At 34.4% G+C, this 17,008-nt stretch overlaps 1 protein-coding gene across 2 annotated transcripts; it reads left to right on the forward strand.

Annotated features, from left to right (window-relative positions):
• The first annotated feature begins 6,102 nt into the window (after positions 1-6,102).
• Positions 6,103-16,402, forward strand: LOC122586868 (probable manganese-transporting ATPase PDR2). 2 transcript variants are annotated; one of them, XM_043758880.1, is made up of 22 exons: positions 6,103-6,261; positions 6,433-6,712; positions 6,809-6,898; positions 7,076-7,266; positions 8,495-8,567; positions 8,689-8,861; positions 8,967-9,138; positions 9,289-9,393; positions 9,479-9,589; positions 9,665-9,751; positions 9,846-10,028; positions 10,106-10,156; positions 10,239-10,364; positions 10,736-10,815; positions 12,235-12,343; positions 12,417-12,545; positions 12,652-12,717; positions 12,844-12,915; positions 14,199-14,347; positions 14,433-14,544; positions 14,635-14,751; positions 15,193-16,402. In XM_043758880.1, the coding sequence occupies exons 2-22, from the start codon at positions 6,464-6,466 to the stop codon at positions 16,225-16,227; spliced, it is 3,480 nt and encodes a 1,159-aa protein (XP_043614815.1). In that variant the 5' UTR covers positions 6,103-6,261; positions 6,433-6,463; the 3' UTR covers positions 16,228-16,402. The 2 variants fall into 2 exon arrangements, with proteins under 2 accessions (XP_043614815.1, XP_043614816.1); XM_043758881.1 differs by having other exon boundaries at positions 6,438-6,712.
• Positions 16,403-17,008: the final 606 nt, after the last annotated feature.

The following is a 17,008-nucleotide window of genomic DNA, read 5'->3' on the forward strand; positions in this document are numbered from 1 at the left end:
GACAAAATAATGTAGTAAATTTTCGACCCAAAACAACGCTATCAATCTTTTATATAATGATGATACTGACGAAAATAGCTGTAACTTGAAACTTCCCAGATATACAAATGCTACAACCTGCATATGACATAATGGGCCTAATATTTCTTTGTTTCTTGTATGCAGATTGATGGAACAATTATAGGACCAGATGAACCCAAGGAATGGGACCAAAAAAATCCTAGGAACTGGCTTCACTTTTCTAATCTAACTGGGGTTACTTTCCAAGGTCGTGGAGTTATTGACGGATCAGGCCAGAGGCATTTACAATTGATCAAAGCTCATCTATAAAGGTGAGAGGTCTTACCTTCCAAAATAGCCAACAGATGCATTTCGTTATCTCGCATTGCCAACTGAAAACCTAAAACGCAAAAACATGTACCATCAGAAATTAGGGACAATAACTACCTACACACGCAAATACATGTATATAGCAAGAGTAATAATGTATCAGAATTTCCATATAAAAAATATATAATAGGTATGTCTACTGTGGTAGGTATAGGTGTTCTAGTATTTGGCATTTTCATGATACTTTTTAGTTCTTTGATATTCAAGAATCTACACCTGTGATCATTTTAATGCTTACTCCAAGAATTACGACCCTTTTAATCCTCTCTACACTATCATGACTCGGTGGGTCAGGGAGAGCCGTGGTCCAACAAAATTCTGAGGATCTCATGGGCTTTCCAACAAAACACAGTTGGGTAGCGAGTAGGTATGATAGCTAAAGAGTGATCCTGGGGTCTTTTGGTCGAGCCACTCTGACCCCATCATTTTTTCTTTTAAGGAGTTGGCTCTTTCATCTATTAACAGACCATATCTATTTTTGGTTTTGAGACCCAACCGAGAGAGTAATGATGATTCGTATCCATCTTCTTATGGAGTAGCATAGCTTCTAAACACGATATGTAAAAGGGCTGTTATTAGCTGCAGTTTTTCTTCTAAACGTCACATCCAAAATGGCTTTAAGCTACAAGAAGCTCCAAAAAGCTCTTGCAACACTCAGCTTAAGGTTGCCATAGCCATGCCATACATAAATGTTCATAAGCAAGACCATACATTTTTTTTTAAATCTGATACATTATTAGCTAATTAAAATGTGTTCATAAGCAGAAGACAATGTCCAGACTAGACGGACTCAGCAACCACTTAAAAAGAGTGTATGCCCATCTATATCTATATCTATATAAAAGTCTATCAGAAAGTGCTCACGTGGTAGTCTCTGAGCCCGCCACGTCAGCATTTTTCTACGTGGCATCACGATATTGTTCGGCTCGCCACATCAGCTTCCACATGAGCATCGTGTCCGCCTACATCAGCATACATGTCGTGTCGGTGTAAGTGTATAACATTCACTAGGCATCCCATTTATTTAAATTAAATACCGAAAAAATTAATGGAAATGTGGATTCAGAGATTCGAACCCGCATGTCATTTATGATTGGTATAGTTTTAGGCTAACACACCATTGGTATGTTGGTGATTATATTTATTTCTTTTAATATACATTCACTTTTTAATACTACAGCTTATCTTCTTTTTTACATTGATGTTGACTATTCTTACAACTTTCTTTGCAACATGCCTCCATTAACTCATACCTATAACACATATTATAGTAATCATTTAGTTCTACTTCTTTGTCTGTTTAAATTAGTTTGGTTGAACGGATGACATTATCAATATTAGATGATTTTATTATGGTTTAGAGTTTTGTATACTATTTTCAATAATAAAGTATTGATCCATATATTAAAACTTTAAACTTTATATTGAAATATTTTTTAAAAAGATATATATCGAAGTTGTTTATTTTGACATGTTTAACGATATTTGAATATTACAAGATTATAAAATGACAATCAAAGTTGTATATTGTGACATAATTAGTGATATTTGAATATTACAAAATTATAATATTAAAAATCATAGGTCATTATCATTTTAATTATTTTATTGTTATACATGGTGTATTCATTCTTAATATACATTATAAGAAATAATGCCTTATTTTAAAAGAAAACATATCTTGAATATTTCAACTAGGATATGACAATGTTATATTTGATTTCTATAAAGATTATATTCTTACATCTATTGTTTTCATATATATTTAATGACAATTAGTAAAATAAAAAAAAGAATAACAGTACAATTATTTTTAAAATCTTAGTATATTTACATTAAACTTTATTTATTTTAAATTAAGTATTTTTACATTTTTTATGATTGAATGTACTATTAAGATATATATTAGCTATTATCATGAGGGTGTTTGGCATTACGTTTTGAAATGATTATCTGATTATCACGTTTGTAAAACACAAATAATCTAAACAAGTATTTATATGAAAAAGTGACGCAGTTTTGGATAAGTATGTACATACATGCTTTTTCAAAACGCTGTTTTAAAAACACATAAATTATTTTGAAAACGCAAAATCTTTTTTGGAATCACAATAACAAACACCCCCTATATGGAATATATATTAACTATTGTTCTATTGGATATATATTGATTATTATTCTTTATTTATTATAATTAGAATTATTGGTTAAAAGTGTAAGTTTATTATGGAAAACAAAAAGGTATAAATTAAAATGAAAATTAAAAACAAAAGTAGAACTTTAAAAAATCAAACTATAATTGATCGATAAGTTATTAAAACAATTGCCTTTTGATATATTAAAAGATCATTGAGTCTTATGAAATGTCGACGACATACATCAAAACTATGTAAACGTTTATATGAATATGTGTTTATATAATAGGAAAAGTGAATGTACGACGTCATTTATGTAAGTTTATATTATTATTTTTTAAGTAAGTTTTAAGTAATGTATAATGAAAAAATATTAATTGGTCCTTTATATTTTTTATACTTTAAAATATTAAAATGTAAAAGGTTCTATACTTAAATTTAGATACATGTTAGCTACATATTCTCATCTACTTTAATAATATACGAGAGTAGGTACCCGCGCGTTGCGGCGGTGAGATGGTGGGGTGAAAGGTCATAAAATGTGATAGGTCATAGAGTGTGATAGCCAAATGCTTTAACCATACAGGTTTTGCCATCAGATTTAAAAATTCGTCGAAAGTATATCAAATAACATTTCTAATGAAAGAGCATGAAATTTTAAGAACACCCATATAATTTTTATAATTTATCGATGTAAGGGTTTTGAGATATAAGATTTTGAATGAACTGGAGGAATAAATGATTTATGGAGGATAGAAAAAAAATGATTGGTTGAGATTTTAGGAGAGAAAAAGAGTATTATAATTATTTTAGGTAAATATAAAATAGATAGGGGGACATTTTGAAAAAATAAATGTTGAAACTTAAAATTTAAACAGGAGGAATTTGCTTTTATAATATATATATAAGTATAAAGTATAGAAATATAGATATTTTACTTAATTTAAATATATATTTTTTATAATAGAAATGTTCTTGCTAATATGTTCATAAATTAGTTGTGCTTTTAAATTTATAATTTAAAGATGAGATTTTGATATAAAAGATACAAAACTGTTAGTTAAAAAATATTGTAATAATATATTTATTTATTTATATTATTTCGTTTAATTTCAATAAATTGTGTTTGTGTTTTTATCATATACATTCTACCTGATTATACATGGGACATCTCTAGATCATATACATATATTTTTTTATATTATTTTGTTTACTTGCTATTTTTTCGAGCTTATATAAGAAACCTTTCTACCTTAGATTAATCACTTTGTAATAACAGTATTGGTTATGTGTTAATTGTTTATGTACAATTTTTTATATGTCTAAGAGGTTACAGGTTCGATACTCTCGGCATGTGATTGCCCGTCAGGATTTTGTCCTGGCTTTCGTGGAGCTTTTACCGGGTGGGGCGGGCGGGAGGGAGGAGATCGGGTAGGTCCACGGTATCCAGTCTGAATACCCGTGATCCGACCCTTGCTGTTCTAAAAAACCAATTTTTCATATGTCAAGAGGTTTGCATGTATATTTACAAGTTTAAAATTAATTTTTGACATAAATTATATATTGTTATAATATATAGGATAACTATATATTTATTTCGCTATGTTTCATCATCAATATCTAATTTTGAGTCAAAGAGTAAACAGTTTAAGAAATTTATTATTTTCAAGAAATAGAACAATTCCAGTTCTATTTCTGCTTTTGTATATGTTATTTGGATTTCAATATTCAAGAGCATACATGGTATACGGTGTAGTTTTTATTCTCTATATTATGGGTTATTATGATTTTTTTATTTTTGATGTTCTATCATGTCATCATTTGTTTCTTATATATATATATATATATATAATTTATCGTTTAATCCATATGTGCATTTGTTTTATTATATATAATTATTCACTTTTATTACATTATTTTTATTGCATGTCATTTACGATGGATTACGTAGAATATAAAATAGACCGGTGCAACATACGGGTTTCACCCCATATTCAACGATGTCCTCTCCATGGAGACTAACTGAGCTATGTGGGCCTATAGGCCATAGTTCGAAACGACTAATATAAACACAATGTCTTGTACATATAAGCATCAAAACCCAAAATTCTTCATGAAAAAGTGACATTCATTTAGGAATTTCATCAAATAGTTAGAAGACACAAAATTTAAACATCTAAACAAGCTAAAAAATAAACATCTACTTTTATTTTATGTTTTACATTAAACATAAAATGCTTTAATTTTATTGCATCTTGTGCCATAATGACAATACAAACTAACAATTACACATTTACACTAATTTACTGCATCTAATCTTAAAATGCTATACACATTTAATATTAATAATTTGCATATAATTAAAGTTAATAATCTGATTCGTGATAAATTAAGAAATCCTCAAAATTATCAAATTAGGTTAAACTTACAAATGATTTACTGATTCGTGATGATGGAGTAATGAAGACGGAGGTTCACAGATTTTTTTAATTTGTAAAACTGATGGTTCCGGTGATAGTGGCGGCATGTGCAATTTGCAATTGAGAGGAAGAAAACGCCGGTGGTCGGATTGTGAAAATTGCTACGATAGGATTATTCGTCGATTGCCGGATCGATACTGATAATGGAGAACGACGGTGGCGGTGGCAGATTCAGAGGGAGAGGGCGGCAGATGGTGAAAGAAGGAGGCGGTGGGTTGTTGATGGAGGATGATGACTTTTAGGTTGGAATGGAATGAATTTTGGGTATTTATATTAGTGGACGTAAATGACGGTTTTGTCCTTCCGTGTTTTTGATCAGATCATCAAGATGGACGGTCCAGATCTCGTCCTTTGAACTTTTTTTATTTGTTGGACTTTTTTTATATATAGGGAGATGGTAATATAAGGCTGTCGAGTATCTAAGCGTAGGTGTGAAACACTCACATATTAATCGAAAGCTTAATTGGAAATGAAAGAGTAAGGTGAGGGCATGATATATTAGCTAGACTATATACAAAGGTTTGGGATAAGCTTTTGGTTATATAATCTGTTTTTGGTTATCTTCCACTTTTATGTTTTATAAAAACTTTCACTTTTAACATGCAAATCTCTAAACATCATACTTTCTATCTATGACATTAGACTTAGTGTTGTTTTCTAAAGTAACGAATTTAATTATAACTGATAATCCATGTGTTTGTCTTATCATATTCATTAAATATAGTTTTGGTTGGTTTACATAATTTAAACTTCAAAAACCATTTTCAATGTAAAAAGCAAAAACTTTCAAGTGCTAAAAAGAAAATCTATGTATTATTTTATACTTTTGACCGAATATTTTTTTGTTTGGTTTACCTAACTTAAATTTTATTTACCATTCAATTATAAATTAATTTTCACGTAAATAGCAAAAACTTTCAAAGGTAGTTGTTAACTTAAAAAAAATCGAAAGTTATGATATACGAGTAAATAATTAAAGCATACGAGTATATTTTTATCTATATAATAAAAAAAATCACGGTCCGAATTTAGTTAACCCAGCCCATACCGACCCGTGGACATATCCACACATGTATATTTGGGACCGTTTTCCAAAACCTCCAACTAATGGCCTAAAGCTAACAATCTCTTCGTCATTTTTCTTTTCTTGGTGTTCCCTCCGATCGCGCCTTCCACCAGATCTCCCCTCTATCGGAGGGTCGCACTCTCTCTCTCACACACACATATACATACAGACATATAGATACAGAAAACAGGTCCGTCTATCTTTTTTTTTTTAATCAAATTTTCACTTTTATTATTATTATTATTATGCTATAATTACTTACTTACCAAATTAAATAATATATTTTGTTACTGTCAGTAAAAAATTGATCAGTCTAGGGTTTATGATTTACTTAATTTGAATTAAATCTGTTTTACTGCAGTTTAGATTCGAAATTGAGTTATTAGGGAGATATGACTAGGTTTAATGTGAACGGAAAAGTAGTTGATACTGTCGATTTACTCCGGAAACGGCACTGGCCGTGGCGGCTTGATTCGTGGCCGTTTGCGTTACTTTACGCGACATGGATGATTGTCATCGTGCCGAGTTTGGATTTTCTTGATGCATTTATAATTCTTGGTGGTCTTTCGGTTCTTCATATCTTGGTGATTTTGTTTACCGTTTGGTCCGTCGATTTTAAATGTTTCGTTCAGTATTCCAAGGTTAGTGCTTTCGGTGTTAACGAATTGTGTTATAATTTAGTTGGCATTGCGTTATGAACGAAACTGAGTATATTGTTTCGTGATTTTTTTTGGCAGGTTAAAGATATTAATCATGCAAATGCGTGTAAAATTACACCGGCTAAGTTTTGTGGCTCTAAAGAAGTAGTGCCATTACATTTCCGCAAGGTTGTATTCTTAAACGTTATATCATTATTTGTTTCCCTATGTTGGAATTTAATTTGCAAGATTAGATGACTTAGAATCGAGATACTTATGTAAAGGGTCGGCGGGTATGAGTTTTTGTTTTGGCTAACTTTTGATATATTTTGTGTTTGACATTAAATTGTTTTTTGGTTTGCTCAGCTGGGAGGCTCTTCGACAGAGGAGATATATTTTGATTTCCGAAAGCAGTGCTTCATTTATTCAAATGAGAAGAAAACTTTCTGTAAGCTTCCTTACCCATCTAAGGAAACTTTTGGATACTATCTCAAAAGTACGGGACATGGTACCGAAGCTAAAGTTCAAGTTGCCGCCGAGAAATGGGGACGGAATGTGTAAGTTTTTCCATGTTCTTCTCATATGATTTTGAACTAGTCAGTGAGTGTGAGGTTTTAGTGTATTAGTATATTCATAGTTGATGAGAGATTGTCATCTGCAGTTCTTCACCCCTATTGCATTATTAGGTTGATTTTTAAGTCACATCTATCTTGTGGTCGGTTTATACTTGGAAGTTGGAAATATATGGTAGGGTAAATTACACGGATGGTCTCTGTGGTTTGTCAGATATTACTAGTTTTGTTCATATCTTTACATATTACAATGAACGTCTCAAAAGTATGCACTTTTCCACTCGGGCCGTCCCCAGGGTATGCACTTTTCCACTCAGACGTTCCCAGGGTATGCACGCATTTGTAAACGGACATTTGGGTGAAGATGGTCCGAGTGGAAAAGTATACACCTTGGTGACGTTTGATGTAGTGTTTAAAATGGAGGAAACTAGTAAACTTTGATTATTTGACAAGCCATAGGGACCATTCGTGTAATATACTTTGTGGAATGATCCCTGTTAGTGTAACCTATACACCTTTTTGTTAAAAAAAGCGCTGTAAGCGGTGTGTCGAGGTGATCTCCAATATGCCTCAAACTACTTTTGGGAAGACCCTAAGAAAGGCGGCTCAAAGACTCTCTTCAGAGGTGCCTTTTAGTGAAGAAGTGCAAATCAAAAATTTTGTTATTAGGTATTTAGTAGTGCTTTTCGCGAGTTTTACTATAAGCCCGGTTGCCGAACTGGCCTAACATTTGTTGTCTCTCCTAATGCCTCTTGAATACTTACGGTATCATGTGTATATTTTAAGTACCCTGTCATGTAGAAGTGATTTATAGAAAGTCTCAAGTAGTTAATAGGTATAATTTGTCATGGAGAAGTGTTTAAAAGCAAGTAGTTTTTTAAATAGAACAGGGGTCTTGTGTACGTGAGGCGTTTGAATTGTGATGCCCTATGAAGTCCCTTATATATAGGATAACATACAGCAATAGTATTTCATGACTTTTAGTACAAGCATATATAGTTCACCTTTCATATGCAGTTTATGCTGAACTTTTAACGTGTTTCATCACCTCTTGAAATTCTAGTCTGGTCTCCTAGACTGATCTTGAAAAGTAAACGCTTGTTGGTTAATTGTTCTGCTATATGTTTCTCGTATTTTACAAAATTTATTTTCTATCTGTAACGGGATTCCTCCGCTGGCTGCAATTAACCTAAATCTTTTGGCATTTATGTAGATTTGAGTATCCACAGCCAACATTCCAGAAATTGATGAAAGAGCACTGCATGGAGCCCTTCTTTGTATTTCAGGTGTGATGTGATGTAACCTGTTGCTTCTTACCTACGTCAACATGTAGAAGAAGTTTAGATATTGGATAAATATAAGATGTGTTCATGGTTTATATCAAGTAACTTGTCCATTAATCTGCAGGTCTTCTGTGTGGGACTTTGGTGTCTAGATGAATACTGGTATTATAGTCTATTCACCCTTTTTATGCTATTTATGTTTGAGTCAACAATGGCCAAAAGTCGCTTGAAGACTTTGTCGGAGCTTAGACGCGTTAGAGTAGATTCACAGATGCTAATGGCATATCGTTGCGGGAAGTAAGTTCTGTATCTGAATGAGAATTTAATATTATATTTTTTTTTGTTTTCATCATTGCATTCATGTATGTAAGTTGTTGACTTATTTTGATTTCCTATATTCAGGTGGACGAAAGTCGCAGGGACAGAACTTCTTCCTGGGGATGTGGTGTCTGTTGGTCGTGCGGCTGGCCAGGATGGAGAGGAAAAAGCTGTCCCCGCGGACATGCTAATTCTTGCAGGGAATGCTATTGTCAATGAGGCTATTCTTACTGGCGAGTCTACCCCCCAATGGAAGGTTGTGCTCTTTCATTATATTTACATATTTTGTGTCATTTTCTAGTATTTTTCTGTAAGCAGGTACAATCTTATGTATCATCTGTCGTTAGACGACTGCACTTGCATGTCAAGTTTATGTGTAATACCGTAATCAATGGATGTTCTACAGGTTTCCATCATGGGCAGAGGACCGGAAGAGCGTTTGTCTTCAAAACGAGATAAAAACCATGTTCTTTTTGGTGGCACAAAGATATTGCAACATACTCCTGATAAGGTCTAGCATGATGATGCATTGAATTTTATTACAAGTTTCACTCATCAAATCACAACTAATGTTTCTATTTTTTCCATTGCTCTAGACCTTTCATATGAAAACTCCTGATGGTGGCTGTTTGGCAATTGTTTTACGAACTGGATTTGAGACAACCCAAGGAAAACTGATGCGGACTATTTTGTTTTCAACAGAGAGGGTAATTGTTGGACGCTTGACCGTTTCCATCGTTTTTATTTGAAGCTTCTCTTTTTGATAAAGCTGTATCTTTCAGGTTACGGCTAACAGCTGGGAGAGTGGACTTTTTATTTTATTTTTAGTTGTTTTTGCAATTATAGCAGCTGGCTACGTATTAAAAAAGGTAAATTTGTGGTTATCATCTTGATTTGGTGTGACTAAACTACTATTTAGTATTTTTAGGTGTGTCTGATATCTTACCATGTATGTTGATGCAGGGGCTTGAGGACCCAAACAGGAGTAGATACAAGCTCTTTTTGAGCTGCTCCTTAATTATAACTTCGGTGATTCCACCTGAGCTGCCAATGGAGTTGTCTATAGCTGTCAACACATCTTTGATTGCGTTAGCACGGCGTGGTATATTTTGTACAGAACCTTTTCGTATACCTTTTGCTGGGAAGGTTAGAAAGACATTTTAAGCTCTGTGCTATTTGGGATTATGTCTTTGTTACTTTTATACATATTTATTATTCTGCAGGTTGATATTTGCTGTTTTGACAAGACGGGAACACTTACATCTGATGACATGGTATGTTAGTCAAGCTAAATCCTCATGGTGAAAAGTTTCATTAATTATCTCCGTTTATGCTTAGTTTGTGCTTTGATCCCAGGAATTCTCCGGAGTTGGTGGGTTGAATGACAATATAGATTTAGAAACAGATACTAACAAAGTGCCAACTCGCACTTTGGAAATTCTTGCTTCTTGCCATGCCTTGGTTTTTGTGGACAACAAGCTGGTATGTAACTGCTACCGTTGTTTTCTTTGTTAAATGAATGTTTTGTCTACGTGGGTAGAGAGGCAACTATGTGCTTTCAGTTTCAAGTTTCAGAACTCACTAAATGTATAAAAGCCAACATGTATAATCTGTTTATTTCTTAAAGTTCTTATATGTTGACAAGAAACAGTCTTGTTAGGCCGCTAGGAAAGAAAGTTTATTGATAGATAAAACACTTCCTTGAAGATCTATTATCGCTTAACGTGCAGTTACTAGTTTGTATTTAATTATAGTCCATCACATGTTAATTGGTCTTGCCTACTTTTTCACCATTGATTTGGTTTTACTCACTAGGCATTGTCTATATTTTATTATGATTTTTTTCCTTGTAGGTTGGTGATCCTCTGGAGAAGGCTGCAATTAAGGGGATAGAGTGGAGTTATAAATCTGATGAGAAGGCCATGCCTAAGAAGTAAGCCATTCATTATTTTCTTTCTATGATTTACAATTCAAGTATCTGTCATGTTACTTGCAAAATTATAAGTATACCTTCTACATTATATTTAGGGTTAAGTGCACGGAAATGTAATTAACTAAGGCCGAAAAGTTATTGTGTGCATGAATTTACAGAACCTTTATTGTATGCATGAACCCTGCTAAATATCTATTGTATAATGAAACCGGGTAAAGGATGATGTGGCCCAGTTTTCTTGACACGTTGGATGCTTTGGAGTATAAAACCCTTCCCAGAAATGTGTCTATCATCATATCCATCACGTATCTATCATCATATTCATCAACCACAAACACTAGCAGAAATCATGATTTCTATGTTTCATCATCAAGTTATCTCATCCGGACATTTGATTATACACACTTATATATATATAAATCAAGATTATATATATACATACATACATCATATCATCACACGTTGCAAGAATCTCACCTATCCGACAATCGAAAATTCCGGCCAAAACATTTATCTTTCCGGCTGTAGCCAATGAAATCTCGCCGGCACTTCTTTCTCATCATCATTTCAAAATCAAAATCACATCGTCGGTGACCGACGCCATGTCTTTCGTGTAGCAATTCCTCAAAATTCCCATTTCAATCTTTTTCTCATCTCCCACATATATAAATAAATAAATAAAATAAAATAAAAAAGAAGAAAAAGCAAAAGCAAGAAAATAACAGTGGACGATCACAAATACACTTGTAGATATGAAATCAAAAACCCTTACAAATCTGAATAACATCTTTCCGGCCACCATGGTTTTTCCGACCATCCTTTTCCCGGAGGTGGAGTGTAAAAGGAATTAATTGTTTCCGGCGGCGGTGGATCTTTATATAACTTACCTAGATGGGGTCAATGGGCCGTGTTGTTGTGGCGGCGGCGGAAGTGACGGAGATGGCAGGGAGACGGCAACGAGAGCAGGTGGTTATGTGTGTGCATCAGTGATTTGTGGTGGTGCAATCGTGTTGTTGTGGCGGCGGTGCATGTGGCGGAGATGCCGAAGAAAACAGGTGGGTGTGGTGCGGTAGGCAGTCATTTATCGTCATTATCATCTGTCTATATATATATAGTGTCTCTATATATATATATATGGGTGTTGAGAGGAGGATAACGAAGCAGGTCATATGTTTTTTTTTATTAATAAAAAAATTCACATGGTGGGTCCACGCAAGCAAAAAAAAGTTGAAAAGTCTAAAAGGTGACCGGCTAACATAATAGCAGGTAAATTGTGTTTGCGATAACCTTTCTGGCAAGGTTCATGTATACAATAAACCTTTTGTAAGTTCATGTACACAATAACTTTTCGGCCTTAGTTGATTTCATTTCCGTGCACTTAACCCTTATATTTATGGGTATTTTTCACATTGTTTTCAGGGGAGGCGGTAGCACTGTTCAAATTGTTCAAAGACATCACTTTGCATCCCACTTGAAAAGAATGGCAGTTGTTGTTCGTACAGAAGAACAATTTTATGCATTTGTGAAGGTATGTGAAAGGTGTAAATACCACCAAGTTGTTTTTATTGAAGCCCTCAAAGTTATTCGTGCTGTAATTTCAGGGTGCACCAGAGACCATACAAGAAAGACTGAATGATACACCAGCATATTATGTAAGCACATACAAGAGGTATACACGCCAAGGATCCCGTGTTCTGGCTTTAGCTTATAAACCTCTTCCAGATATGACGGTAAGCATTATTTTATTTTATTTTTATTTTTTGTTCTTGTCAACTGCCTTTTCCCTTTTGTGCTTTTTGTTTGCATAGTTATTTTCTTTTTGTTGATTTGTTATAGGTAAGTGAAGCTAGAAACTTGGACCGGGAAGTAGTGGAAAGTGGGCTCACTTTTGCTGGCTTTGCGGTACGAAGATATACATACTCTTTTTACATGATTATTACATGCTTTCTTCTCTATAATGCCACATTGTGCTTATCACCAATATACTTTTTTTTTTTTACATAATTGCTGTCATTACATAAACTTCAGGTATTCAATTGCCCCATCAGAGGAGATTCTGCTAATGTCTTGCTTGAATTAAAAAAGTCGTCACATGACTTGGTGAGTGGCACCTATATAGTTCTTTACATTTTAGCTTTAGAACATTTTAGCTTTATTAAGCTATCATCAATTCATGTATAAATTTCATTGGCTGCTTCTTTAGAAAAAAATTGATGTATAAGTGAGTTATAGCTCCCCTAAAATGATCGGCCATGGTAGAAGGGGTATGGGAGGGTAAAAGGTGATCCATTGGAAATGACGTGGCCAAGGGTTTGAATTCCCGGGGGTTTAAAATCTGGTCGTATGTTTGAGAATCATATATCTATTAACTAGGTATATGCATATCTCTATAACATGAATGCACAATAAAGAAAGTTAGAGGGGATTAGAGCTTTGAAAGGGGAGTATGTAAAACAGTGATGTAGTGATGTGCTGTATGGTGGTAACCATTAACCGTGGGTGGTATGGATGCCCTTAATGCGGATGCTCTAATAAGGGACTAAGGGTTCTTTTTTGTGAAAGGTTATTGTAGGTGGAGGGGTATTACCATCAGAGATGATGAGTTTAAAAGGGCGTTTTGATTTAATCACCCTAGTATTATACTAGCATATCATGGGTTAAAAAGAGGGCTTACAACTTCCATTGCTTTTGAGAAGGAAAATTTTTTTTCTTGAAATTTAAAAAGGCTGTAGACCTTTGATTTATATTTCACTATTTTCGTCACCCAGATAATACGAGTCCTAATGATTATAAATTACTATCTTAATAATTTATATTTGATTTGAATGCCCGTATTATTAAACATTTAACTTCTCAAAGAAACTTTCCCCGAAATTTTTTTAGTGTATGTTTGATGCTTTGATAGTTTAAGTCAATATCAAATCTAAAGTTTGTAGCAAAATGATATATTAAAGGTATTTGGCGAGTTTTAACTTTTTAACGAGTTTATTGGAGTTAACTTTTTAACCAGTTCATTGGAATTTTACATTTCAAGTGATTTTAACTTCAGGGTCAGTATGGTTTAAGCTAGGTTGGATTTCCTCGAAACGTTGTGTCTAAATTTTTGATACTTTTGAGAAATAACCAGGGTGTCTAATATGGCTAGTAACAGCTTTTTTAATGCAATATTAGTGTACTCTTACGAAGAAATAGGTGTAGGAGGTTGTACTGATTAAATTGCACTTTGGGGTATCTTTAATCCATTCCTTTTTAGCTAATATATCTGGTTTTATCCCATGGACCTGTCAAAGATGTAACATACTCTGAATGAACTCACTTATGAATTTATAATTACCCGACTCTTTATATTGTGTTTCTTACGGAGATGAGACTCTTGTGATCAGGTTATGATTACTGGTGATCAAGCATTGACAGCTTGCCATGTTGCTCGCGAAGTTAATATAATCTCACAACCAGCGTTAATTCTTGTCCCGACGAAGAACAAACAGTTTGAGTGGGTTTCACCTGATGAAACGGAAATTGTGAGTTACAGGTAATGTCAGTCACAAGCTCTGCTTCCTTTGAGATAATCCTTTTTACAAATTTTGGTTGAGACACTATATCCTTGTTATTTGTAGTGAGGAAATGGTTGAGGCTTTAGCTGATGGTCATGACCTATGTATTGGAGGTGATTGCTTTGAAATGTTGCTTCAGACCTCTGCTGTTGAAAAAGTCATTCCATATGTCAAGGTTCATCTCTTTATAACCATTATTTATTACAGATATAAGGTATATAGCTCTAATGATATTATGCTAATAAAAAGCGATTTCAAATATTAGGTATTTGCAAGGGTAGCCCCAGAGCAAAAAGAACTCATAATGACCACTTTTAAATCATCTGGAAGGATCACTTTGATGTGTGGTGATGGCACTAATGACGTCGGAGCTTTGAAGCAGGTGATACTAGAAAGTTGGAAATTGTGGTGGCTTTTGATTATAGATGGCAATTACGACCCACTTCCTTATGAACGAATTTAATGGGTCAAAGTCGCCTTATTATTTCACTGATGATGGCTTAATGGGTAAAGAGGGAAAAGAACTTGTCTCTAAAAGTGGACTGTTTAAATGGGTCGAGTCAAACCAGTCAACAGTCACCTTAAGGATATCATAATGCATGAAACCTCTTGAATCATATTTTCATGAAATTAGATCAGCATTAAAGTCATAGTTTTTGTAATCATATTGGACATAAGTTACTTTTTTTTTGGACAAAAGTTTTCTGTCAAGCCAAGGCGACCTGACCTGTTATGATCATTACCTGACCCGTTTGAATTACCAATATTGTCACCTCTACATCTGATTATGTGTTGTGTGGTTGATGTTTATCTACATCATCAGGCGCATGTAGGAGTAGCTTTGTTGAATGCAATACCTCCAAGTACTGGCGACAAGCCTTCGTCCGAAGCGAAGCCCACCAAACCGAAGAAACCTAAGTCTGCTACTGAACCAAGTTCCAGCAGCATCACCCCTGCCGCCAATAACCGCCGTCTGACACCAGCAGAGGTTCAAAGGCAGAAGCTAAAGAAGATGATGGACGAGCTAAATGAAGGAGATGATGGTCGGTCAGCTCCCATAGTCAAACTTGGCGATGCATCAATGGCGTCACCTTTCACTGCCAAGCATGCATCTGTCTCCCCAACCACCGACATTATCCGCCAGGGTCGTAGTACTCTGGTGACCACCCTACAGATGTTTAAGATACTTGGACTTAATTGCCTTGCGACTGCCTACGTCCTGAGTGTCATGTACTTAGATGGTGTTAAGCTAGGAGATGTTCAAGCCACAATTAGTGGTGTCTTTACTGCTGCCTTTTTCCTTTTCATCTCTCACGCCCGCCCTCTGCCGACATTATCTGCTGAACGTCCCCACCCTAATGTCTTCTGCTTCTATGTCTTCCTTTCTCTACTTGGCCAGTTTGCTCTCCATATTCTGTTTTTGGTTTCATCTGTGAAAGAAGCCGAGAAACACATGCCCGACGAATGCATTGAGCCAGATTCCGAATTTGAGAGTAATTTAGTGAATACTGTATCATACATGGTCAGCATGATGATCCAAGTGGCTACCTTTGCAGTTAACTACATGGGCCACCCATTTAACCAAAGTATATCAGAAAACAAACCGTTTAAGATTGCACTTCTGGGCGCAGTCGTGTTCTTTACCGTCATCACATCAGATGTGTTCCGGGATCTGAACGACTGGTTGAAACTTGTTCCATTGCCACGGGCATTGCGTGACAAGCTTCTAATATGGGCCGCATTGATGTTCTTGGGGTGCTACACATGGGAAAGGTTTTTGAGGTGGGCTTTTCCTGGTAAAATGCCTACTATCAAAAAGTCAAAATCAGTTGATGCTAATCAGAAAAAATCTCAATGAGGGATTATTTTTGTCACACACAATAGAGATACTTTTTTGAACTTAAAGTTAGGTTCAGTTGTGTATTGATACGAGAATGCGGGTGACTTTTGGTCCATCATTTTTTTTTTATTATGATTAGTTACCTATTTGATGTATCAGGAATTATAAATTATATAAATTTATCATTCGTTTATATGTTTTTGTTTAGCGAATGACAATATTATTAACATAAAGTCAGCCTCTGCAGCTCTACTGAAAACGGAAAAACAGTTATTTTCACTTTTTTTTATTAGTTATCCTGATCCTTCAGCTTGGCAAATTCCATGTCTATAAGATATCTACATTTTGCTAAATTAATGAAAGTTCAGACGAAAATTCTTATGAATTTCATTTTGGCATCTGTGTGTCCGCAAGTGTTTTTTATTTATTTAATTTTCATAATTGTTCAAATCATGTTTCTCCTTGTTATGTTATACAGTACCTTATTTACACATTTTTAGAAGACTTTACCTTTCAAACCCAGCCATATGCAATCCTGTTACTTCTAAAAAAGAGTGTCTTGCTTGGTAATTTACAACTCCACATATCCGGTTCATTCATGGTCTAGCGATATCTTGGTGACCCATTAACAGAGGGCGGAGTTCAAGTCTGAATAGGCTGTTATGTGTACAAAAGAGAATGAATGGTTGTCGTTAAAAAGAAAATAGTTTTTAAAAATGTTAAATTAGGTCCGCATTGTAGAGTCTAGACGAACAAATCCCCATTTAAACCTCGAGGAAGAAATCCCTGCTTTGCCAAG

This window comes from Erigeron canadensis, chromosome 2 (assembly GCF_010389155.1).
Source record: "Erigeron canadensis isolate Cc75 chromosome 2, C_canadensis_v1, whole genome shotgun sequence".
NCBI classification, from domain to species: Eukaryota; Viridiplantae; Streptophyta; class Magnoliopsida; order Asterales; family Asteraceae; genus Erigeron; species Erigeron canadensis.